Genomic DNA, 26,832 nt, shown 5'->3' on the forward strand with positions numbered 1-26,832 from the left:
GCCCATGGTGTCTTCTTCCTCTATAAATGATACATTATTTTACTGCTGTCATATTAACTACCTTATCAGTGACTATATAATATGTGTGTGTGTGTTGTTTATTGACTTTAAACATCCCTGTAACATCTTCATCCTATCGTGCTATTCCTGTGCCATCTGGAGAGTGGTGATCAGTGACTGTCCTCTGTTGACTGTCCTGTATGCACACATCCTTAATTTGAGAATATGGCTCCTGGGCATTTCATCAGTTCAGGGAGGAGAGAGGGTTTGAGAATGGTTTTCAGGGCTTTATTTTTAATTGGAGCTTTTTTTTCCCCCAGTCTCATTCCCTTCTTGTTCTTTTACCCTTAGGGGAAATACCAGAAATTTGGGGTGAAAAGAAAGCCAAAAATTGTCAGGACAGTTGTCATGGTAACAAAAATAGGATTAGGACTATTGCAGAATCCAAAAACTCCACGTGGAATTTGCTACATGAAAATCTTTGGAAGCACTTTCAACAGAAGAAAGATTTTAGACATTTCTAGGCTAAGCTCAGCCTTAGTTTAAACTACACCTTTACTTCTTGCCTTGGTGCCATAACTCTTTACTGCTCAATAAGGAACAGCTTTAGTTTTCTTTCTATTCCTGGTACCAGCAAGCTTTTTCTGGAAAGGGCTGGGGAGTGGATATTTTAGACTTTGTAAGCCATAGTTTCTGTTACAATTGCTCAACTCTGCTGAGTGGGCATGGCTGTGTACTGATAAAACTTTATTTACAAAAATAGGCAGCTATGGGCACAGTTTACTAATGCTTAATCTATCCAGCTCCTTTCCTAACAGCTCTGGTCCATAGGTGAAAGCAAAGATTTAGGGAAGTCCATTTGCCTTTTACAGTGTCACAGTATGTTAGTAATAATACTTATAAGCCTACTATTAAAAGGTATAAATATTAATATTAGTGTTTAATTTGGGGACAAGATGCACACCATGACCTGGTGGTTTTTCCTGCTGTGTTTGTAGGAGGAGAGCCTTCGGGGCTGACCAAGGAGAGGCTGGGAGGAAGCCTGGCAGAGGAGACTTCAGCCTCATCCCTGACCTTAGTAGAGCACTTCTACTTTTCTCTCTTAGGGATACTGAGGTTCTTCTAAGATGTTTGTGAAGGGGTTCTGCTACTGAAGAACATTATCGAAAATATTGGTTTACATTTTTAACATTTAGTATAATGCCTTTTTAGAGTGGATATTTTATAAGAAGTACCAAAGGATTTGTCATGAATTACTTTTGTAATTTAAAAAAAAAAAACATTAAAATAAGAGGAACTACAAATCACCTACGTTAAACTTCATCTCCCTTTCTTCTCCTACCTGCACCCCACAAAACAGATTTTAAATCTGAAGAGTACAGGGTTCTAAGACAGAGGCAGAGTTGAGACTCATGTCTCCTGTCTGCTGCCACTATTAGGTATGCCATATTGCCCAGCAATGTCCTCGAGTCCATCAGAGGCTGTGGGAGGGTCAGTGGAGCTTTTAGTGCTCCACTAGGCTGAGGAGATCATCTGACCCAGAATGTCCCTGAAGACACACTGTTTTCTTCTTCCCTGCTCACACGCTCCTTCTTCCTTTGAGCTACCAGGAGCCCCCAAGCACCCGATTGCCCTAGCTAATCAGGGTGCGAACTGCCGAAAGCTGGAGTAATTCCAGCACCAGCGATTGGAGGTTACCATGGGCACGTCACCCAGCCTCTGACACCTAAACACTGGTTATGTGAAGAGCCCTGGCTACGGCAGTCTCATGTGTGACTCAAACAGGCTGCCTTAGCCAGGTCCCCTTCTGCCTCTGGCATAAATATCAATGTTGACTTTTAGGATCTGGTGCCAGAGTGGGAGGATCCTGGGAAATCTCAGATCTCACTACCTTGGGTGTGATTCCTTCCTTGGCTTATGAGAGTTCTTAATCTTTTCTGTCTGTACCTTTCTGAATGTAAGTCAGGGTAGTGATATAGAGCGGTGTGGGGTATGTGTGTGTGTGTGTGTGTGTGTGTGTTCACGCACCAGTACACGTGCATACACACTTTGGGTGCCTGCGTGGTACCAGGACTGTGTTCTCCAGATGTCCATGCACCCACTATGAGCCAAAATACAAAGGAAGTAACGAAGGGAGTCAGCAGATAGGGTTATGGGGCAGAAGGGAGATAAATGTTTGTTCTTCTTAATGAGAAAGGATAAGCCGGATGAACAAAAGAAACCGTTTAACTCACAGAGTGCAGTATTCTAATGCAGCCTCATGCGGAGCTAGAGTCAAAATGGCAAGGTCTAGCTGCAGCTGGGCCTTGGATAGACAGGAGTGATTTATTCATCTCTGCCTCCTTCACTCGGATTTTCTCCTTTCAGCCATCCAGTATCCATCACCAGAAAGCCTGGCTTCTGTACAGGGTTTACACCAGTAACTTGCCCGGGATGCATTCTGAAGGATTAGTGTACATGGTGTGGAGACGGCCCAGTGCTCGGCCCGATGCTCGGTACACTGTGGTGAATATTCATGTCGGCACCTGGGAGGGTTATTTCTAAAAAGGCAGCTCTTACAGAATACATTCTAAAGAGAGAGTGTTTTTCCTGTCTGATGATCCTTCAACCAAACAAGTGTGGGAGGGAGGGGGAAGCTGCTCTGTAATTCTGTAGAGTATTTATGAGACAGAAAACTGCATTCTTACATCTTCTGCAGCAGGGGGGAAAACCATGCCCCCTTTGCGTTCGGAGCCTTTGCTGGGGCCTCCCGCTCTAGGCGAGACAGGATAGGCGATTCCAGGACCCAAAAAAAAGGCAAAAGTGTTTAGCCTTTGGTCCTGTAACCTACATGAGTTTGATCTGATTACAGCTGTTTAGCAGCTAGAAAAGTTCTAGTTGTTAATGTTCAGCTGAAAATGTTTGAATTAAAACTTATGATCCCAGCTTTGAAGACCTGGATCAAGAAAACTGTACCGATTGGCCAGTGATCAAAAGAATTCCACTGAAAAACATAATTAGCCATTTTTCCCCTCTAGCCATTACAAAAAATTACATAAAATCTTGCTTTCTTTTTCTTGCTTCTTGCCATGCTTCAAAAGACTTATCACATAGTTACATATTAAATTGATTATCTTTTGTTTATAAGAACTTATCATAGTTAGAATTCTCACTTTTATGTATTGGTTAAGGCGTTACTATTATTAGTCTCACTAATGTGGTCTTTATTTTAGTGGCAAGTCTTATACCTCACGGAGGATTATGGTGTGTCAGGCACCTCAGACTTCAAATAGAATAGTCTACTTTAAGTGTTTTAATTCTGTAGCTTGTAACTTATTACAGTTTTATTTTCCTGCTTTGGAACGTAGTTGTTTTCAGGTGAAAGCCTTCATAGAACAATTTCATAGAGGAAGTTTATTAGCAAAGGGACTGAAAGGGAGGAAATGCAGACCAGGCAAGAATGGGAAAGAGGGCAGATGGGCATCCATTGTGCAGGACCTAGCAGAATGTCTAGGAGATTTGGGACCACGTCTGGGGGCAGAGTGGGGGACAGGAACTTTGCAGAGAGAGGACATGAAAGAGTAACAAGCAATGGCAGGCACAGGTGGTACAGTTGAAGGAGGATGAGGGCCCTGATTGGATGGGCAAGTGCTTTCAAATCATTTTCATCAAGAGCTCAGGACTTTATAGACTTTATAGATTGTGCCCTATGGGGAAAAGAAGATGATTCAAAGCTGGAGCAAAGGTTGAAACTCATATCAGATTTGGGTGAGAAGGTCTAGGCTGGTAAGAAAGAGAGAGATGGGAAAATAGTACTGGCTGTGTTAAGAGAGACCAGAGGAAAGATTTGGTGAGAGCAAAAATAAAGAGATTATATACCTGAATAGAAAGATCTTTTGCCTTGTAGCTCAGCCCTGCTGGAATGTTCTCTTGCCTGTAATATTCAGAGTCGAGCCTCCCCACCATTGTTTTGCCTGTCCATTCTATCCCTTTATCACCAGGTTGAGAGAATACAAAGCTCTACCTGTAGTTAAATTGTGAGTTCTCCCACAGTCCCAGATTCCTGTGAAAACTTGACCTAAGGGAATAGAAAGGAGCCATGGAGCTTATTAAATTTCTCTTTGGCTCTGTTTCTTGGTGCTTTGTAGGCGGCGCATGTGGACATGTATTAGCATGTGGTCAGAGGAGGGGCAGGAGAATAAGGTCAGGAGATGAAATAGCAGTCAGAGTCGACATATTTCATAAATTACCTCCTTAAGTGAGACTCTCCAAAATAGTGTGGGGGTGGAGGGCTGTCTGGGGGGTGTTTCAGATGGAAATGTAATGTAAGAGAGCATTAAAAGATGCTGTACCAGGGTGGACCTACCTGGGTTTTGTGAGAGGGTGATTTATCTCTGGTTCCCTCTCCTCTTTCCATCATTCTCCCCTACCCCATTCCCCATATGTCCTTTGATTCAGTTCAGTAGTGTGGCGTGCTGGGGACCCTGGGGAATACTAAGGTATTAGCCATGCATGGCCCCTGTACTTGAGAAGCATGGTCCGGGTGGTTCCTCTTGAGCAGGCTTGGTCCTGGAAGCTGAAGGAGGGGCGTTTGGATGGTGGTTACACAAGAAACCCGGAGCCAGGTGACACTTTACTCCCCTACCTGTTGGGTAAAGACTCACACTGAGGCCATTTTATCTTACAGCGATCATAAATGTGAGTACAAATCCAGGGCGTAAGATCCCTAACATGCAGCTGGTAGGTCAGGGAGCTCTGAGTTCTTAAACACGCCTGTTCCTTCCTCTCACCCAGAGAATAATTTCACAGAACTGGGGACAGGGAGCAGAAACCCTCACCCAAGGGCGTATTGCCCTCAGCCATTAACCAGTTCTGGCCTTTTGAAATCCCAATAGCCCTGACGAGCCTTCCTAGCAAATGCAGCAGAGAATGAGCTGGGCTTGACACCTAGGATGCCAAGCCCTGTGGTCTGGGCAGGATCTCTCTGTTTCCACCCCCTTGCATGTCCATTTGCGATCCTCCTGGTGAGCCAAATTGGGCTGATGTCACTGGTGGTGTGTACGTCCTGCGTGCGCGTCCTGATGAGGCAGCTGCTGAGATCAAGGAAGACAGCTTCACTGCCGAGAGGGACATTGACAATGCCAAATTTAAACACAGAGAAAGATCTGTGAAAGCTGCACGCCCGCTTAGCATGTCACAGCCGAAAAGGCCTGTAACATAATGAGACTTCACCTTTTAAAATCTAACAAGACCATTTGAAATGGTTCCCAGTAGTTTTGAGGCCGGCGTCTTACTTAAGGAAGGGACAGTATTTGGAAAGAGTCACCTTGAAAAGTAGAAGAAAACTGCTTTTCTTTGCAAGCACTGTTTGGCCTGGACAAAATTTCCTCATATGTCCACATTGAAAGCATAAAATGAAAGAATTTTCATCAAATTGTATTGTATAGTATGAAATCTAGATCATAAGCATAGGCCTAAACTTATTTATTAATAAAGGGTTTGCCAAATGATTGCGTAATCTGTGAAAGATTGCTTGGGTGGTGGTTAGCCCCCGTAAGAAAATTAACCAAGGAACTTAGAAAAATAGATTTGCATTGAAAGCAGGAAATGTGCTGATTATAAATTGTCTTTTTTTTCCCCCAAATGTGATAATGTATGCAAAAACATTTTGAAACCAGCGAGGTCTGTGTGAATGTGAGGTGGGATTATGATGAGTTTTTCACTGTTCGTTACACACTCAGTGTTCACTGAATATCGCAGGGGCAGTTATGCTGTTTGGTGGCATGGTGTTACCCTTGACGTTATCGCCTAAAACTTGAAATTAAAAACTTAATCCTTCCAGGGCATGAAGTGATGGTCTCAATAAGCTATTAAAAGTCGGTAGTTGTGTACCATCAAAATTTCAGAAAGCCTTGTCCCATCCAGCTGTCCTTATTGCCCTATCCTGCAGGCATGTTCTCTATTGGCATCTCTCTACCGTCATAGAATTTACCTGGATTATACTCTGTGGAATGTAAGGTTTGATAGGAGAGAAAGCCCCTCCTCTTCTTCCCTCCTTTTTCAGTGAGCCAGCCTACACTGTGAAGCCCAAGTGTATGCTTTGCCCCGTCTCCTCACTTTTTCTTCATCCTGGGGCTTCGGTGACTAAACACAGAAACTACATGTGCCAGACGACCGAGCGCTCGCACCTGTCTTTTCTCTTGCCAGCTGCAAGAGAATATTGTCAGCCAGTGCCATTATTTCTCCCTCTCTTGGAGGAATCGCCCTCTGTGTCCAAGACATGAGAGATTATACAGGATCAGACAGTGTGTAGGCTCTGTGATGTCCTGTGACTAACGTAGCTCCCCAGCTCCCACTCCATCTGGCGAGCAGCCTGTGTCTCCCTCCTCCTGCTGTCAGAAGAAGGCGGGTGTCCCCTCTGCCCGGAAAGGTTGTGGCCCACTTAGAGGCTGGGCCCCCATGGCGACAGCTCCTCGGGGGTTCCCGTGTCTGGAATCTGCAGGGCAGACACCTGCTCTGTCTCACACACTTTCGATCACAACGCTGTTACTTGGCTCCGGTCTCCTGCTGAGAATCTCATTTTGGGCTCATGGTCCTCCAGCAGCTCGGCTAAGCCTGACCTTCCTCTCCACCTGAGGAGGAAGCTGCCTGCACCCCTGAACCCTGTGACAGCTGACAGTGAGGGCCCCTCTCATCTGTGGGAAAATCCCAGTTTCTGCCCTGGAAAGTTGTTCCTCCAAAGCTGCATCATTCCTTCTGGCAGCTGTTACAGACTCCCGCCCCCCACCTGCCTCTCAGTAGCAGAGATGAGAATGGAGCCTCACGTAATGTTCTTCCTGCTCCTCACCCAGAAGAGTGGACACTGGGCTCTTGTGAATGAGGTGCCAAAGCACTGAAGAATCCCTCTGTGACCGCAGCTCCTTCCCCTTCTCCCTCACCTCCATGTCTGCTATCTCGTCTCTTGCTTCATGACTTCTAGTTACTCTTGATTCTGAAAGTTAGTCAGCCCCCTACTTGGCCCTCGTTAACCCCTCAGCAGCTTAGAACTGGCTGATACTCTGGTCCTTTTCTTCCCTGACCCTGCCCTGCATCTTCCTTGTCCCTGGTGGCCCTGCTTTCCTCTCTCTGCCTCCCCCAGGCCACTGCTGAAGAGAGTTCTCAACTACACGGAGTGTCCCGTCTGCTGGGCTCCCTCCCTGCAGCTCAGTGGACCCTGCAGAACCTACTCCAAAGTCCAGTTGCCTTTCCACCCCACAGTGCCACCCTGCCACTCTCAGCTTCCATTGAGAATCTTCATTTAAAAGAGAGAGAGAGAGAGATTTTATTTATTTATTTATTTATTTATTTATTTATTTATTTATTTGAGAGAGAGAATCCCAGGCTCCCTGCACAGTGGGGAGCCCGATGTGGGGCTCCATCATGACCCAAGCAGAAATCAAGTGTTGGAGGCTTAATCTACTGAGTCACTCAGACACCCTCAAGAATCTTCTTTCATACCTGAATGAAGATCTCCATCCAAACCAAACTTCCTCACCATCCCTATTCCTTACCTCCTGTCTCTCTGGTCCTGGAGCCCTCATGTCATCATTGTCACCCTCAATTTCATCTGAACCTCTGCTCTTTGTTGAGCGGCCTTTCCATCTTGGGCACTGTGCTAGGATCTTATCTTGGGCTTTTTGGTTCCAAGCTGCAGAAACCACATAAAGATGGCTTAAGCGATAAATGGCAGGTTTATTAAAATGATGGGGATATTTCTCATTGAATACTAGGGCAGAAACTCTGGTGAGCCTTATAGGGAGCTAAATCAGCTATTAGAATCCTCCCAGGAACCAAGATAACCCCTCCTGGGCCACATCATCTGTTTTCTTTGCTTCTCATTGCAGATGACTTTCTTTGCCTCTTTGTGCCTCTGATTGAAAGAGGGTCACCCCAGGAGGCCCACGTTTTCATCATGTCATTTTAAGTGAACAGGGCCAAGTAAGCGGAATCTCACGTAATTCTCAATTCTTGAGAAACAAAATCCAGTTGGTGCATCAGGGGTCATGTATTTTCCCAGAATACACTCGGGTCCACAAACCAAGCTCAGGAACCACTCATGTCCACCTCAGGGTTAGGCCAGAAACAGTTCTCCCAGAGAAGAGTCACTGTATAATGGAAAGAAATGCAAAGAAAAAAACTCTAGCCACCACTCCCCCAACACCTCTACTGCTATCGCAGGAAATTATAAAATGTTAGAACTGGAGGAGCCCTTAGAAACCATCGAACCTAGATCTTTAATTTCACAAGGAATGAAGCTGAAGTACAAGTAAGTGAAGTAACTTGCCTAATGTCACTTAGTCAATACTCGGTAAATATTTGTTGAACGAAAGAAGATTATTTCTAAAGAACTTAATTTCTGGAGATCTTGAACAAAGAATAGACTCCAAACCTTTGAGGTCAGAGTATCTTTGGTTTTGGTTGAGAGATTAGAAATGGATTTGATAACAAATTAGTATATTACTAATATCCCGGCAGTTGTCCCCTCTTCGTTGCTGTTTTTTGCGCAAGCGAGGAACATGGCAGCGGCAGCCAATGTAGTCACGGGCCTCCCAGTGGCATCTCCCAGGACAGACAGTTAGAAACAGGCAGAACAGATCCTTGCTACTGACCTAAAAGACACCAATTCAGCGGAGAAGCTGTTGATCTCAACTGTTTAAACCTCAGTGCTGTTTCCAATCTGGCACAGAATTAATCCCTTAAGAAAGGGATGAAAAAAATGCCATTCAGCACAACATAGTTTGTCATCGCATGCATAATGCAGACTTTCCAATTAGAATGCTACAATTTGGAAACTTTCTTCACAGACTGATGAGAGAGCAATTATTTTAAAGAAGGGAAAACTCAGTCCACTGGGTTTGCCTCAAGTCACTTCTGACTCAAGCCGCAAAGACAAGAGTTTTGAAAACATATTCACTATTGAATTTTGTATCAAAACACCAGCAAGGAGAGCAATTAGTTGCTGTAAACTGAACCCCGGTAATCAATGGTATGCAGCCAGCCAGAGCATTTATGGAAGATGTAAGCAAAATCACATCTGCTAATCAATTAAAAAAAGCCCAGCACTTCACTGCTTTTAGGGGAAACTCCGCAATGAGACTGAAAGAAGATGGAGGAGACAAGGTTTAAGGCGTTTCAGGCGGTGCTCATTAGGGAGAGGGAATTGTAGCAACAGCTAAGTACAGACCTGATCTGCATCAGTAGATCCTGGCCAGTGGCTTCCTTTATCCAGCCCCTCCGGAAATGGCTTCTGATGTCCAGGTGGAGGTGTGTGAGATAGAGGGGGATATGTTTAAGGAGCACCTCTCTGATAAGGTCAGAGGGAGTGTGTCTGTCCTGGGCGACTCTCTGAGCAGACATTCCTCTGCAGATTACAAATCAGAAGTACCTCTGTTGTTGCAGGTGCACAGACATGGGAACAGACTGCCGCCAAGGGAAGAAGGGAGGGAGTTGGTGGGTTTTTCAGTTGTGCCTTATTAGAACAGAATTCTTCTCTGTGGGGGGAGGGGGAGTGAGCCAATTTTTCCTTTAGTGTCCTTAGACTGTACTTGCTTTTTTTTTTTTTTCCCAGTTGAATCAACAAAGGGATTTTCATTCCTGGCTAAGCCTAAATTCCAAGCAAATATTCATCCAGGCACATGAATTAGAATCTCTCTTAAAAACTCCAATGTGTAGGTAGTTTGATAACGTGTGGTCCATCAGTGTCCCTTTTCCACCCAGGAGTCACCATGACCCCACATTTCCAGCCCCCAGGGACACTTAGTAGAGGAATAGAAAGGAGATGTCTCAACCAGTGTGTGCATTTGGCTGCTGTTCAGAAAAAAGAATTTAGGCCAGGAGAAATTATTGAAGTAAAGATCAATAGACTGAGCTAATAAAAATTAATATCTTCAGCATGCAAACTATGATAGGCAGTAGATTAATATCCTTCAAATATAGAGGGCATCTTGTAATTATCCTTTTTAACAAAAGGATAAATATAAGTAGAAAATGGGTAAAGTGTTCAAGTTCAATGGTAAGTAAAAAGCTGCAAGTTAATGACATAGATTTCATCTATCAAATTGGAAGTGTTTTTAAACATAATACACAATATCAGCAATGATGCAGAGAAACAGACATTTGTCATACACTGCTGGTAATATGAGTAGAAACGAGTACTGACTTTTGTTTGGGGGAAGGGGGGGGAAGTGTGTAGTCTTTTTGTGATACATATCAAGGCCTTACCTACTCTGCCCCAGGAGTTTTACTTATAGAAACTTTCATGGGCAGGAGTTGTAGATTTAGCTTAAGAATATTCATCACAGAGTTTTCCTAGCAATGTAATATTACCAACTACCTAACTGTCCAATAATAAGAAACTGAATAAATAAATTGTGGGACATCCATAAGGTGGAATTCTGTGAAGCCAGTACATACAATGAAAAAGCAAATTTGATAACTACAAAAGAAAGGTATTTGTAATCAACCACTAAGTGAAAGAAGCAAGTTACAAATAATTTGGACCATGTGTATGCATTTACAAAATTACTAGAATTACAGGTGATCTTCCTTTTAAAATAAAAATCTGTCTTGAAACAAGTTAGAGGACTTTATAGGAAAAACTACTAAGGGACAAAATATACACTACTTTAAAAATTCTTTTAATATCCTGTCATACCAGGAATTTCTACTACAGCATTTGTGATACTTAAAATTGGTCTTTCTTTTTATCTTCTTCATATCCCATCTCCTCAGGGCAGTCTTTTTCCATGAAATATTTTGAGATCTGGTTAGATTCAATCCCAAAAGGGCCTGATTATTTTCACTGGATACACTAGTAGAAACACTAATTCATGATTATCCAGAAGGATAGGGATTATGATAAACCTGGCTCTCCACAAATAATCTAAAATCCCATTGAGGAAATAGCCTCAACGTTATCTCCCAAAAAGCCTGTTTGTTATCAGAGTTGTTAAGTAAAGAGAATGAGTAATTAATCTGAAGTTTTTTTTCTTGTTTTTAATCTACTCTGGCAGAGTTATGAGCTATTTCAGCCCAGAACATGTATGGAACATACACTTTGAACAGAATCCATGTTTGAAGTAGAATTTTTTTTAAAATGAGAAGATCAACAGTCTTTCTATAATTTTTATAAGAGCCAGACAAACATAGAAACAAAAATTATATTTTGAGGGGCACCTGGGTAGCTCAGTGGGTTAAGCCTCTGCCTTCGACTCAGGTCATGATCCCAGGGTCCTGGGATGAAGCCCTGCATTGGGCTCTCTGCTTAGTGGGGAGACTGCTTCCTCCTCTCCCTCTGCCTGCCTCTCTGCCTACTTGTGATCTCTGTCTGTCAAATAAATAAAATCTTTTTAAAAAATTATACTTTTAAAGGTTACTCAACGTAAACATAAATTAACAGGCTAAACTGCATTAAAGTGCTAAGAAACTAGAATAATATTCAAGGAAATGACTAATGAGGGAAATGACTCACTTTCTTATTAGTCAAGCTGGAACAATCTGAGAGCAGAATTATTAGACGTAAAAACAATAGGGTGGGATCCTGTCTGATTCATTCAGAGTACTTGGAGAGATTAAATACTCAGGCGAATTAAGGGGAATACTCAGGTGAATTAAGGTGGAATCTGTTTCTGCTTTACTTAAAAGATGAATTCCAAAATATTAGGTAGTATAGGTTTAGTCATTAATAGCAAACAAAATTAGACTTGGAAACAAATAAAAGGTAAAGGGAACACAGTGTCATTTCTAATCCCCAATAATAGCATTATAGACAACACTAAACTGAGCTTGTGCAAAAAGTTTTTATTGATTATCATTGCAAGATCAAGGGCAAATAGTATGAACTACTTTTGTAGAGTGATAGGTTGTAGGTTATAAATCGGGACCAGGATTCATAAAGTGGGAGTAAAGGAAGCACTTGACAGAGGGATGATAAAAATGGGCTTTGGCCAGGACACCAGGTTTGAACCCTGTTATCTGCCAACACTAACTGTTTGAGCCTAGACACGTTACTTAACAGCAATAAGCCTTACTTTCACCATCTATAATTTGATGAGAATACTAATGCTTGCTTTGGGGATTTTGGAATCATTTAATAAGATAAATTATATAGAGTACTTAACATAGGGCCTGGTACACAGTATAAGCATTAAAGAAATGTTGGCCAGTATGATATTAATAATCATCATTATCACTGTTGTTACAAATAAATATTCATTGAGCGTAGGCTCAGTGAGACACCATGCTGAGTACCTGGGTATAGAAGGATCAGTAAGACATAAGCACTGTCTTCAGGGAGCTCACTCTCTGTTCTGGCCATTGGAAGAAGAAAATATGCATGACCAAATGTAAAACAATAGATAGGTATCTTTTTTTTTTTTTTAAGATTTTATTTATTTATTTGACAGACAGAGATCACAAGTAGGCAAGAGAGGCAGACAGAGAGAGGAAAAGAAGCAGGCCTCCTGCTGAGCAGAGAGCCCCGATGCAGGGCTTTAACCCACTGAGCCACCCAGGTGCCCCAATAGATAGGTATCTTGTATGGGAAGGACTTTTGAGGCTGAAATCATAATTCTTTTTTTTTTTTTTTGAGGTTAAAATCACAGAAAACAATGGTGTCTCATCTCCTGCCACTGTGGCACCATCAAAAGCAAAATGCTGAACTGTTGTCTAATCTAAGTATTATAATACTTAGATTCTTTTCTCTTATTTTTTTTAATTGAGGAGTAACCACACATACGGGGCACAAATCTTTCATGTATAACTTAACTGGGTATTTATTGTGTGTGTACCCATGAAGTACCACTTGGCCAGAATCAGCACACTTCCAGCATCCTAGAAGATACCCTCGTTCCTTTTCACAAGCATTACCTCTTCCAGAGGTAACCACTGTTCTGATTTCCTATCACCAGCGATGAATTTTGTCTCTTTTAAGTTTCATGTAAATGGAATCACAGAGTCAATGCTCAGGTTCTTATCTGAGCTAAAAAGGAGTTATGAGGAATAGAACCCAAATAATCAGTCTCTAAATAATAAGAAAGTTTTACTAACGAATATATGTTTGCTTGTATCTCCAAATCAGATCATTGTACCACAGCTGTGCAAAATTCCGTAAGAATGAGAGGGAATCTAAAACATGATAATTGAGGTCATTGGGGGCATACTAGTTATTATCAGTTACAAAGCACAGATTCCCCCATGAATGCTAGTCTCAAGGATGTTGTTACCTTTGGTCAGCCCAGCCAAGTGGAGATGAATCAGGAAGGAGGATTTGGGGACATCTTCTCATAGATAAGCCAACCCGAAGAGCATAGCCAGTCAGGGAGCAAAGGCTGCCTGAGATAAGTTCCTAAAGAGACATGGCTTTCACTGCAGACTGATTCTACCTCCTGTCACCAGACTTTTGCCGGAGGTTCATGTCCTTTCTCCAGCCCTGGAAGTGGGGTGGGGGTAAGGGGACAAAGGAGGCAGGAAGGAGAGGTAAAGTAGACATGAATTTCCTTATGCTGACAGGAAACAGGCAGTTAGAACATTCACAGCGTTCTTATGTATTTTCCTTTGTTCAGGTTATTACTTTGGGACTGTGATGATCGAAGCTACAGCTACTACGTTGAGGTCTCCACCAACCAGCAACAGTGGACCATGGTGGCCGACAGAACGAAAGTCTCCTGCAAGTAAGTTATGTCTTCTCACAGAATTTATTACAATTTAAAAGACCGTCTTCCTGATGGGTACAGAAGGTTCTCATGAAGACTCATGGAATCACCAAATTATTCTTAGTTACAGGTTGAAAACATCATTTACTTCAGTTTTGACTATTAAGTACTTTGACGAGAAGTTATTTTTTTATGTGATCAAATAAGCTTTTCTTATTTGGCGGTTTGAACTTGACTCTTGAAAATGACATGTACCTGAGCAGGGAAAAGGATTTCAATATGTAATCCTCTCTTGGGTTCCCACCCCTGATACCACACACTACCCCTTTAGAACTTTTTTCTTCCTTACAGAATTTTGCCAGTACAATACACACTTTAGTATTTATTCTGGGACTCCATTCCCTATCTTCATATCATTCCCAGCGTTACTTTTAAATATTTATCTCATCCCAGAAAGAAAGTTTGGTATTGTAGGTCTCTAGTCATTTAATGCATATGGCTTTGGGCCTCCGTTTGCGTTTACATTGTTGTGGGGGAAGCTAGGAGGAAGGATCCTGTGGGTTCTGACTGGCCTGAGATCATGATTGGAATGAGTCTGAACATGTGTCTATACCTGTATAACTCGCTCAGATAAAAATTAGCACATTCTCAGCATCGTAGAATCATACCTTTCCCCAGTCATTAGCTAAAAAGAGCTCAGTGCCTTTTTGGGTAGAACCAGATTCTCTGGGAGGCAAGGTAAAGTAAAATACCTGAGATTTCTTTCTTTCCTTTTTTTTTTTTTTTTTTTTTTAAGATTTTATTTATTTGAGAGAGAGAGAGAGCACAAGCAGGGCAGAGGGTGGCAGAGAGACTGTGGGAGAGGGAGAAGCAGACTTCCCACTGAGCAGGGAGCCTGATGCAGGGCTCAACCCCAGGACCCTGCATGACCTGAGCTGAAGGCAGACGCTTATCCAACTAGCCACCTGGGCACGTGAAGATTTCTCTTTTTTACTATTGAAATATGATTCATGTACCACACAATTCACCCTTTTAAATGTACGGTCTAGAGTTTTTAGTGTATTCACAGAGTTGGGCAGTCATCCCTGCTATCTAATGTTTCAAACATTTTCATCACCCCCCAAAAGAAAACCTCCTACCCATTAACAGTCTTTACATTTCCTTCCAGTTCCCACAGCCCCTCACCCCCAGTTATCTCCCTTCTGTCTCTGTGGATTTGCATATTCTGGACATTTCCTATACACAGAATTATATAAGATGTGATCTTTTCTTCTGGCTTTTCTTCATTTGACATAGACTTCTGTCAAGCTTCATTCATGTTGCAGCAGGTGTCGGCACTTAATTCCTTTTTATGGCTGGATAATATTCTATCCTATGGAAATATACGTGTCACATTTTGTTTCTCCATTCATCAGCAGATGAACATTGGAATTGTTTGCACATTTTGGCTAAAATGAGTATTTCTGCTGTGAACCTTCCTGTGTGAGTCTTTTTACGAACATATGCTTTCAGTCCTCTTGAGTATATTCCTGGGCGTAAAATTGCTGGGTCTTATGGTAACTCTGTGTTTAAGTTTTTGGGGAATTGCCAAACTTCTCCACAGCAGCTGCAGCATTTTGCATTCCCACCAGCAATGGAGGAGGGTTCTAATTTCTTCCCATTCTCGCCAATACTTACTACTGTCTAGCTTCTTACTCACAGCCATCCTAGTGGGAATGAAGTGGTGGTTTCAGTTTGCATTTTCCTCACGACGAATGACAGACATCTTTTCGTGTACTTTCTTGGCCAAGATTTCATAACAGCATTAATGATGGCTTGTTTGATGCAACTTCTGACACCCAATTACATTACCATCGTAATGATCGTAATTATCATAGAGCGCACTTAATGCTTCCATTGGTTAAGGTAACACTTGCTGCTATAATGCAAAGTGGCTTCAACATTCCGGAGTCTTAATGCAATAGTTTATTTCTCAGTCGCGTAGCAAGCAGTAGGGGCAGTCCTGGTTGTCAGGTGGCTCTTTTCCACAGGTTACTGAGGAACCCAGGCATCTTCCTTCTTGTGGCACTGCCATCATCTGGGGGTTCATCAGCATCATCTGCATCTAGCCGCCAAATGGGGAAAGACCAGAGAGAAGCTATATCTGGTCCTTCTGCACAGCCTTGGCCCGGGTATAGTGGCCATCCCTTCCACTTGCGTGTGATTGAGGAGAAGTAGTCATTTACCACACTAGGTGCTGGTAGGGCTGGAAACCATAGTTCCAGCTGGGCAGCCACTTCTCAGCAGAGCACACATCTTATAGCCATCTCTGCCGTCAGATAAGAAAACTAACAATTATTGAGTAACTGTATTCTATGACTTTGCTGTATTTTCTCTCACTTTGTCCTGAACATAAAACACCATGTGGGATATTGTTCTCATTTTATAAAAGAGAAAGTGGAGGGCTCTTTCTATTGTACCACAAAGCCTTACTAAAGAAGGCTAAGCCCAGCTAGATGGCAGAAACAGGGAAATGCAAATGACTAACTTGTTTCCAAGTGCCTGGAACCCTTTTTATACGACAGGAAGGACTTCCAGGCCCATGAACAACTGACCATTTATCTTTTCAGAGCTATTGCTCCCTGAGTATACAGTTCATAGGCCAGAACCTCTGCTTCCCCATCTTTTCCACATCTCACTGGTTACCATCACCCATCTTGTCTGTTGTTTTGCGTTATAAATTAGATGCTTCATCTCTTTATGTTCCCCTGCTGAAGATGTGTTACAGTATGGGTTTTTGACAAGAACTGGTTGACTGACTGCTGACTCAGGTATATATCATAATGGTTTTGTAGTTATTTAAATGGTTTTTTTCTTGATTCAAAAATGCACTCACTCGGGGCGCCTGGGTGGCTCAGTGGGTTAAAGCCTCTGCTTTTGGCTCAGGTCATGATCCCAGGGTCCTGGGATCGAGCCCCACATCGGACTCTCTGCTCAGCAGGGAGCCTGCTTCCCCCTCTCTCTCTGCCTGCCTCTCTGCCTACTTGTGATCTCTCTCTGTCAAATAAATAAATAAAATCTTCAAAAAAAAATGCATTCACTCATTAGACCCCTCCCAGTAGCTTTTTTTTTTTTTTTTTTTTTTTTAAGATTTAACTATTTATTTGAGAGAGAGCTCAAGCAGGGGGAGGAGCAGAGGCAGAGGGAGGAGCGGACTCCCCGCTAAGCAGGGGGCCTGACACAGGGCTCAAACCCAGGACCCTCAGATTCTGACCTGAGCCAAAGGCAGATGCTTATCCGACTGAGCCACCCAGGAACCCCTCCTACCAGTAGCTTTATATTAAGTCATCAATGTCTTTTTTTCCCCCCCTTTTTTGGGTATTTTGTTTTCATTAGTTGTTGGATTGAAATAATTTACATCTTTTTAACCTTCTATGTTAGTACTTACATGCTACAGCAATACGTGTTTTAATAGATTAACAGATAAATAATGTAAGAACAAGCGTAGTAGCAAGAAGGCAAATGCCTTTTAACCCCCTAAGAATCAATGAAACAGAAGGTGATGACTTTATGTTTAGAGGCATAACCTGAATCTACTGTGCCTTTCATGTTTGGGTTAGATGTTAAGAAATATAATAAAAGGCATGCAGATGATAAAAGAGGAAAGCCTTTCCTTTTTAACTAATATACTCCAGAGCAGTCCTCAAGAGAGGATTCTGTTAGCTTCAAAAGTTATAACCTCCTTTTTTTTTGAAATAAAGTATGTGAATCATGTTATAAATGAAATGCTATAGGATCTTTATAGATCACAGCCGTGCTTCTTGATAGCATTCTACCTAGTCAAGAAATCAAAGGACAGATTTTTTCTGTCCTCTGAAAAATAACTAGGGAATGGGATTCCCCAGTGTCTCCTTGTAAGACTCTCTGCTCCTGGAGCAGGATATTTTCCTGCATTGCTATCCTAAGTCCTTTCTGCTACAGATGGAGCTCACTTGTTTTACTCTCAGGATAAAGACCCATTTTCTATCACAGGTAAGCATGTTTTTGTATAAGCGTGTCTTTGATTTTTTTTTTTCCGGCTTACTCAAATATAATTGATACATAATATTGTGTGAGTTTCGGGTATACAGTATAATGATACATAGAGCAAAGTGCCACAAGTTCAGTAACCTCACGATTTTTTTTCTTGCAGTGAGTACTTTTAAGATCTGCTCTCTTAGCAGCTTTCAAGCGTACAAAACTATGTTCACTGTAGTCACCATTGCTGTACATTCCATCCTTAGATCTCATTGATCTTGTAACTGGAATTTTGTGCCTTTTGATCCCCTTCACCCATTCTCCCCTCAACCCCCTGACGACCACCAATCTGTTCTCTTGTTTCCATAAGTTCGTTTTTTTAAGATTACACATTTAAGTAAGACCATACACTTATTTGTCTTTCTCTGTGTGCCTTTTTCACTTAGCATAATGCCCTCGATGTTTATTCACATTATTACAAATGTATTAACTGATTTTATAAAATTACTTTTTACCCTTCTTTTTTCACATCAGCTAATCCTGTGCCCTTTAGCCTTCTTCCAAAAGACTTCACCTTCCAATCTTTGATTCCTTTTCTCTACTGTCTTCTAAATCATTGAACTCTAAATCTGTGTTGATACAGTAAGACACCAACATCAGCTTTGTATTATAAATGTAAAACATGCATGGAAAAGTAATTTAAGCAATACAGAAAGATAAATGTGAAAAGTACAATTTTATCTCCCCATCTTGTGCTCCGTTCCTCAGAAGTAACTGCTTTTGACTATTTTTTTTGTTTTTATCACATCTCAACTATAAATAATATTTTTATGTCTGCATTTATTAATTTATCAGCTTTACTAACTCCTTGCTATAAAAAATGAGAAATTTAGCTCACTGAACTATTTCTCATTTTTTGTAATGTTTTTCTTTTTTAGTTCCACCAACTACTTTTAAAATTAAATAATATACCTCTATATTTTGAACTGTCATTTGTAGATAGTATTCCTTGACTCCCTACTGTGTATGAAGAAATTACCACCCTACATTTCCCTTTATCTCTCCCCATCTTCTGTTAACTGTCCCACCACCTTGGCCTTGTAAAGATTTATGACACTTATTTTCTGTTCTGTAACTTACAGTTAAACCTTCCATGTGTTAACTGTAAATTGGTCTCGAAAAGGGAAAACTACTAAAAACTCATTATGATATTATGATTATGTAAACACTGTTTACTACAGATCTATAATTTATTGGATGTATTATTTTGTGTCACTAAACTTATGTCCCTCTTAGAAGAATTGTACTGTGTTCAGATCAAATGGATTTGATTTTCTTACAAGTGCTCAGAATTATTTCCCACATAATAAATAAATAGCTTCATTTTAGCTAGCTTTTTGTTTTCTTGGAGCTTCTAATTGCCTTTTTCCTATTTACAGAAGTTTCTGAGACATACTGATTGTTCTTTGGTTAATTTTGAACAGACTGCTTCCTAAGCCTACCACGTAACTCAAATTTCTTTTTCTTTCCTATCTAGTTTGGTTTCACTCTTGGATTTATTTTTCTTCTTGTAGAATGTGGGTAAATGGTTAACAAAACCCTGTTTCCTTTGCAGTGAGATACTGACCTTGGGCCCAGTTACCTCTTCCGATCTGTTCCCCTAAAAACCTGATGGAAGTGGAATGTCAGCTATTAGGCAACATTGCTTATGAGGAAAATTACCCCTGATTAGTAAATTGCATCTGGCTTGGGAGGACTGTAAATATCTGGTTGGAAGCCATAGCTTTGGGTTTCCTGAGTGTGATGACTTTTGTGACTAGGCACGTCCCTTGTGAAAATTCTGGGATCTTTGTTTATGGAGCTATTACAAGAGATAATAGTTTCAATCTGGAATATGAGGCTTCTGAACCAGAGTGGCTGGCTCCACACCTGCCCACTCTCACCTGAGCTGTCATGTCGCATGCCAGCGGGAATAGCTCCTGTTCAGTGGTGTAGACCACTGCAGGGACTCCCACTAAGCAGAAATGCCTGCTGCTGCTCCAGTGGCACAGTGTTCTCTGTTCTCTCTCCTGGTGAATCCAAAGCCAAATAGGACGTTGTTGGGTCTCACTCAAGATCTCTCATAGGCATTGCACAGAGTAAGTAAATGTATTCACAATTGTTTTCAGAAAAAAGAGTATGTGAAAGGCAAATTTTCAGAATTCTTGCATGCCCAAATCCTAGTTTTACTGGATACAGAAGTCAGTTCCTTCAGAATTTTGAAAGCTTGGATTTATTGCCAAATAGCATCTAATGTTACTGATGAGAAATCTCATAGGATCTGATTCTTATTATTTGTAGTGATGTATTTTCTCCTGTAGAAGCCTTAGGATCTTCTCATTATTGGAAGTGTTAAATACCACAGTGATATGGCTGGATGTGGACCATTTTGATTTATCTGCTCACTTTGCTTCAATATGGAAACCTACCCTGCTCCCCTCAGATGTATAAATAATATTGCATCCACCTGCCGTTTTCTGGAAATTCAGAAGAATCTTGATTTGCTTATATCTTTCCCTCCAGTTTGCAATACCTTTATGAGTGTATTCCATTTGTTTTCTTTGATGTCACCTCATTCGTTTCCAGGAAGGGAGAAAGGTCAGTGTGTGTCATCCATCTTCAACCTGAATCCCTAAAAGCTCTACTACATGGGCCGTTGATGCTTCCCAATGACCCCAATCCTTTTTCTTTCCTTCCTTGTGCATTGCTGTCGTGTTTCCTGCCAGCAGATATTCCTTAACATACTGACTTCATTCATGTTCATTTTTTAACCAGTTCTTCATGTTGTCATGGTCTCATTGACTGATAATTTTGTTCATAGAAGTGCTAATCATCTCAGCCATCATCTGTCCAAGACTATGCCCTTGGCAAACATTTTGGCAAATATAAATTACTAGCTATAAAGAATTGATCATTGATACTACTGAAAATTTTCTTTTTCCACTGAAGAATTCTATAGCCATAATCTAGAACTACCTAGGATTTCTAGTTTTTAGCCAAATTTTTTCACAAGCTATCTACCTGCCAGATATACTATCTGGATTCCCTCCTAAATAAGTTTGCTTCTCCAGCCTCAGTGTTCATTAAAAATGTTGTCAAGAGTTTTTAATAACTGAAGAAAAAAAATATATAATAAGATATTTTTAAAGCAGAATGCAGAAGTGTAGAAATATTATCACAAGTAGGAAAAAAAATATTGAGGAAGAAAGCCAGACGGAAATAGGCCAAAATGTTGTTAATGGCTGCCTCTGTGGACTGGGATTATGTAAATTATTTCTAGTTTTCTGTACTTTTGACCAATTTACATATATTTCTTTTATAATCAAAAAGATGACTTTATTTGGAAAAGATGTTTTTTCTTGCTGCAGTCATAAATGTTTTTGTAGATGTCTGTCCTTGCTGTTATTTGAGCAGCATATGTTGGCAGAATGGCATGGTTTATTCACTGCCAGCAATAAATTAAAGAAATTAAATAAGTGCTGTCCATAGCAATATCCTAGTAGCTTTTCGGAACCTTGAAGCCACTTACTCCAAGCACAAGTTGTGCTTCCCTGAAAAGGACACCTGAGCCATATTTTCCTTATGCTGCTTCTCCCCTTGGGCCTCTTAAGGCCCCATTCTGTGAGAGTACTGCCTTCTTTTGCCTTTCCCCAAGACTTCAAAAGTCCATTTCCACCCAGGGTTTGCCCTCTCAGAGGGGCCCAGCCTTCTTGTCCTTGGAGCACCCCTGTGGGTCATACCGTTTCCACAGCATCTTAACTTGAGAAAGTTTCTCCCCTATGCCTTCCCTGAGAAGTGTTTTGAAAGCATTTGGCAGCTTCTGTGTCACCAGGAAAGGCCTCTGTGGGGTCAGCTCGCCTCCTCCCAGGTCTTCAGTGTTGATATTATTATCACAGAATATCTCTATCCCCCTTGCTGAATATACTGCCGTTTAGTCCTGGGGAAGGGCAGCCTTCTGTTCTGGGGTCGGTTTCTATAGCTGATGCTATTTATTCACCAGGAATCTCAGAAAGGGAGTCATGTTTCTTTTTCTAAGTGCTGCAGTGGTTGAGGACAACGGGATAAATTAAAGGTGGAGAGTTACAGCCTCAGAAAACTCTTCCCAAGTATAGCGAGATTGAAAAATGAGACATTTGAACCTGGACCATTTACCTTGCCTGCGATTTTGTGCATCTTCTGGGCCATTGTCAGTGCTAAAGTTGAGACTACCAGCTTTGCTTCTTAGCCTGACGCTTAACAAAACAAAAATCTTGGGCTGGTTCCGGGAGGTCGCTGCTAACCAGGTGACCTAGGGTTTGTGCATGGATGGCTTGCCCTGTTAATGTGATGCAATAGAACAAAAGTGGGTTTTAGAGAAGGAAATGTCTCCACCTTCGAGGCCAATGACAGAAGAGGTTCATACAAAATGTCAAGTTTTAGTCTCCAGGATGGGATTGCAGCTCTTGGTTCTGGCAGAGGTCCTGTATTGAAATATTACTATTTCTTGCAAGTCTCTGCTGTGCTAACAGCCAGTTACCCTTACACGCCAGAAGCCTGTCCCTGCGAGGATGGAGGAGTGTGCTTGCTTGCTCCTTCTGAAAGAGGGAGCCAATTAATGGGCTCTGGTTGTGTTATTGTCACTGTAAAAATGCTCGCTGGAGATTTTATTTTCCTCTTTTCAGACTTAATTCCATTTTCTACACAGCTTTTGACAGTAATGAAAAAAGCTAGTCATGTTCTTTTCCTGTGTTCTTTTTTAAAGGGCAAAACCATTGGTGTTAATTTTGTCACGAGTTTTAGAACTTGAATGATAAAGAAACATGTACCTGTAGGAGGAATGGCAAAAAAAAAAATAAATAAATAAAGTAAGAAAAGAAAAATGAAAAATTAACAGAATTCAGATAAAACGCATATATACATGGAGGACAGGTCTGATACTAGGCAGACCCCAGGCTAATGAGGCTGATATATCAGAGCCTGCCCTGTAGAAGGCTTCTGTCTGTTAAAACAGACTTGGAGACCCGTGTTAATCAAATATGCGGTTATGAAGTACCAGAAATAGATGAATATTTTGGAGTAGAAAACATCAATAAGGAGTCAGTGACTCACACTTACCCATCCAGAGAAGGCATTTATCTTTTGTTCTATAGAAAAATTTTATGCGATACTTTACCCATATGTTGTGGGAAGTAGATTTTGATGCTAAGTAGGTGAACCAAGTTCTAAATTTAGAGCTGTCAACAGGTTCTGTGGACCACCAGTGGGGAGACCTCTCCCCACCCACAACATGTGACAGTTGAAGGAGCAGGAAGGACATGTAGTCCCCCCTCAGATAGCAAATGATCAGAAGGGAGAAGTTAGAGCTCTTTTCCCTATTCTGTGAAGATAATTTTTTTCCATGCCTGTTATTAAAAAAATGAACAGACTTACAATAAAACTTTCTCAGTGAGCTGCGTGAACACACTTAAAATGTGCAGGGTCAGAAAGATTTTTCTTTCATTATGGAATAACTTTCATACTAATATGACATTCCAGATGACAAAAATCAATCAAGATCACATCAGTCCGATTATCATCATCCCTTTCGTCTCCTCCGCTCTGCTAATTGTCCCACCATGGTCTCTCTGCACCCTCCCTGAAGTTTACTAACTGTAGCCAGAGTGGCACATTTTAATGACAATTCTTAACTTATACCTGCTTGAACCCTCAGCTGGTTTCCTATTGCTCTCTCAATAAAGACCCAAATCTTCACATGGCCTAGAGTGCCTGCACAGTCTGGCCCCCTCCTGCCTCTGCAGACATTTTCTGTGCTGTGTTCATGTCAGCCTGTTTCCTCTCATGACCCCCCGTGCATCATGCTCTGCCTTCCCAAAGGGCCTTTGCACCCGCCATGGCCTCTGTCTGGAGCCCACGCCCTGTGCTTTGACTGGTTAACTCCCATGATCCTCAGCTGGAGGGCCACATTCTCAGGGAAGTCCTTCCTGATCACTCATCTCAATCAGAGTGCTTTATTATTCCCGCTCACAGAACTGAGCTATTGTCCTTCACAGCTAATAGTGCATTTTGCAATGGCCCACTTCTTAGCATAGTATTGGATTACTGCTGTTCTCCCCTGTTAGAAGGTAAGGTCCATCAGAGCAGGGATGTGGTCCATTTTATTCTTACCCATGGTAGACTAGCAAGGACTTAGCTCTTGTACTATTGTCTGAGTGAATGGACGGGCAGCTGCTACCACTCTGTCGCCAGTCATGATAAATGTCGGTTCCATGTGTCCTGCTGCTGTCCAGAGCTGTCATCTTCACAGGGCTCACTCAGGAAGTCTGTCCATCAGAGCCTATCCCGTGGAGCAAGAAAGAGTTTGTGGGAGAGCATGAAAGTTGCTCATTGACCCTGATAATGTAGTCCTTATAGCTCAGGAATGTGTCTCCCCAACTTCTCTTTATTAATCCATTATTGATCTGTCATCGCTGATTCATTCACAGCCTTCCTCCACAATTTCAGTCATCGCCAGAGGCCCCATATTCTCTGGGCTCCACATCTACCCTTGCCCCTCAAGTTAATGACTTGGATCCCCTGGTAACAGTTTATCACTCGAGATTGCTTACTGGCTGGAAATCCATTACCTTTATTTTTAACCACTCTTCAAAAGAGTGAAGTTTTTCTTTATGGAGGGGCCAAGTGCTTTAAACCTGTTTGCCAGCTGTGCCCCTTTCACTTCAGAAATCGATTTGATTTAAAATCCCCAGTTTGTCAGATTAATATGTTTCAATTGCTTCTCTGGATTTTTAGAGTAAAAGGTTAAAAAACAAAATAGAACAAAACTGGCCTCCTTCTCTGGAGAGGAACTCTAAACCACTTACCACTTAGTGCAGGCACCTCTCGCAGCAGGATGGGTAGAGTTTGTCCAGCAGAATAGACCTAACTCTGGAGTCTTGAAGCTCTGGATTCCTCCCGTGGTTTCCGGATGGCTGCAGAGGGTCCTGTCCCAGCACTGTCCAGAGTGATGCCTCAGAGGCACCTCTTACCATGACCAAGCCTTGATTAACCCCTTCCCTGGGAGAACCATTGCCAAGAAAGCAAAGCAGGCAGCCCCTTAATGGGCCCCTAAGGTCAGTATCACATAACCCTAAATGAAGGCAAGCAAGTGGACACACAGAGACACTGGAATGACAGTCATCAGAGAAATCCATTTATGAAAATGAATAGTCAGCATGCCCATCTGCAAAACAAGGAAAGCAGAGCCCATCAATTAGTGAACAAAAGCAGCAGGAAGGAAAGTCAACATAGTTTTGATCTTATCTTCTTAAAGTGGCCTACATCAGTTTGTCTCTGGGTCCAAGTGAGGAGAGCCATCTTGGTAATCTCACCATGATTAATGCTGACTCACCTCTATCCCAGAGTGCTAAGGGTCTCAGATTTTTTTTCCTGGGTTAAAAAAAAGAAAAAGGGGCCCCTGGGTGGCTCAGTCGGTTAGGCATCTGATTCTTGATTTCAGCTCACGTCATGATCTTGGGATCCTGGGATTGAGATCCGCATCAGGCTGTGAGCTTGGCATGGAATCTTTCTGGGACTCGCTCTCCCTCTTCTTCCCTTCTCCCTCTGCCCCTCGACTCATGATCTAAATCAATCAATTAATTAATTAAAATCTTTTTTAAAAATAGGAAAAGGAAAAATGAAACTAGATGGGACCAGACAGGGAGACAAACCATAAGAGTCTCTTAATCTCGGGGAACAAACTGAGGGTTCCTGGGGGATGGAGAGGGAGGGATAGGGTAGCTGGGTGATGGACATTGGGGAGGGTATGTGTAATGGTGAGTGCTGTGAATTGTGTAAGACTGATGATTCACAGACCTGTACTCATGAAGCAAATAATACATTATATGTTAATTTGGAAAAAAAAAGGAAAAAGAAAAAGTGTTCCTGTGAATTCAGGGATCCAGGATTTCATAGAACCAATTTTTAGAGCTAAAAGGGCACTTGTCTTTGACTATCTGATTTATTCTCTTGGCTGCAGCTGTCTCTTTCATTCATATTTTTCATTAAATGTTGGCCCTTCTGCAATGGCTTCACAGACTCACCTTGTCCAAAACTAAGCTCATTGTCCTCTTTCCCCATAAAGCAGCTCCTTTCCTTTGAAGGTCCTGCTTGTGTTGGTGGTAAGCCCTTCCTCCTGGGCATATCTTACGCCTTTGACTCTTGCCTCTTCCCTGTCCCTTCACAATCAGTCAGGAACCATGTCTTTTCTTTTATACTCTTTGTTCCTTTATTCTGTTCCTGTTGCCTCCGTCTTAACTGAGACCTTCATGCCTCTCCATTAGACTATTATAGTGATTTCCCTCAATCTGTACTCTGTCTGCATCTTTGCTGTTTTGGTATCTGAAATAGTGTTGCCGGATGGGATTGGTCTGGCCTTGCTTCCCTGAACAAGCGCCTCAGTGGCCGACTGAGAAAAATCTCACATCTTTGCCCGAGTTGCCTTCTTTGTCTACACGACCAACTTTTCCCAAACATCTCATTTTCAAATAGCCTGCCCTACTGTTAGACTTCACGTTCAGATTTCAAATATGTAACTACCATACTTATCTGACTCTCACCTAACTTTCTTACCTTTATTTCTTTAACTCTCTCCTTATCGGTATCATTCTTCCCTTTCAGTCTGACCCAATTGCTGTTGTCAGATGAGTCCGTGCTTTAGATCAGCTAATTATCTTTATTTCCACTGGATGGTCTTCAAATCTCTAACCCATCCCTGTTCCCTTCAAGACCCAGCCAGAAATGCCCTGTGAGTTCTTGATCTTTCTCTTCCCAAATACCGGCAACTGCTCCATTTGCTGAATGTCCCACTGTATTTTGTTTCCATGTAGCCTGACAGCATTCCCTTTTTCTTGGGTCTGTCTCAGAGGAGGGAGGAAATAAGGGACTAGGCTGGGAGGAAGTTTGCTTCTTAAAAAGCTGGCCGTTTTTCAACGTGCACTGGGATCTACCCCTTAGAAGTAGAGGCCAGATTTTCTCAGAGTAGGCTCTAGTTACTAGGTCTTTAATAAAATGCATAGCCCAGCCCGCTGTGATTTAGTCTAATATTTGTTGAGTGACCCGAGTAGGTAAAGGCTGCATTGTGAGAGAGAATACTAGGAGACAGAAAGATAGT

The 26,832-nt window shown here is 41.9% G+C and overlaps 1 protein-coding gene across 3 annotated transcripts in view; it reads left to right on the forward strand.

Moving 5' to 3' along the window:
• The window catches only part of BTBD9 (BTB domain containing 9), a 411,577-nt gene that overhangs the window by 327,153 nt on the left and 57,592 nt on the right, over positions 1-26,832 (forward strand). For all 3 annotated transcript variants that reach the window (XM_032862306.1, XM_032862307.1, XM_032862305.1), the window contains exon 9: positions 13,581-13,688. In XM_032862306.1, coding sequence (XP_032718197.1) covers positions 13,581-13,688 — 108 coding nt within the window. The remainder of the gene's footprint in view (positions 1-13,580; positions 13,689-26,832) is intronic.

The sequence above is a fragment of the Lontra canadensis genome, unplaced genomic scaffold (genome assembly GCF_010015895.1).
Source record: "Lontra canadensis isolate GAN:19392208 unplaced genomic scaffold, GSC_riverotter_1.0 scaffold23, whole genome shotgun sequence".
NCBI classification, from domain to species: Eukaryota; Metazoa; Chordata; class Mammalia; order Carnivora; family Mustelidae; genus Lontra; species Lontra canadensis.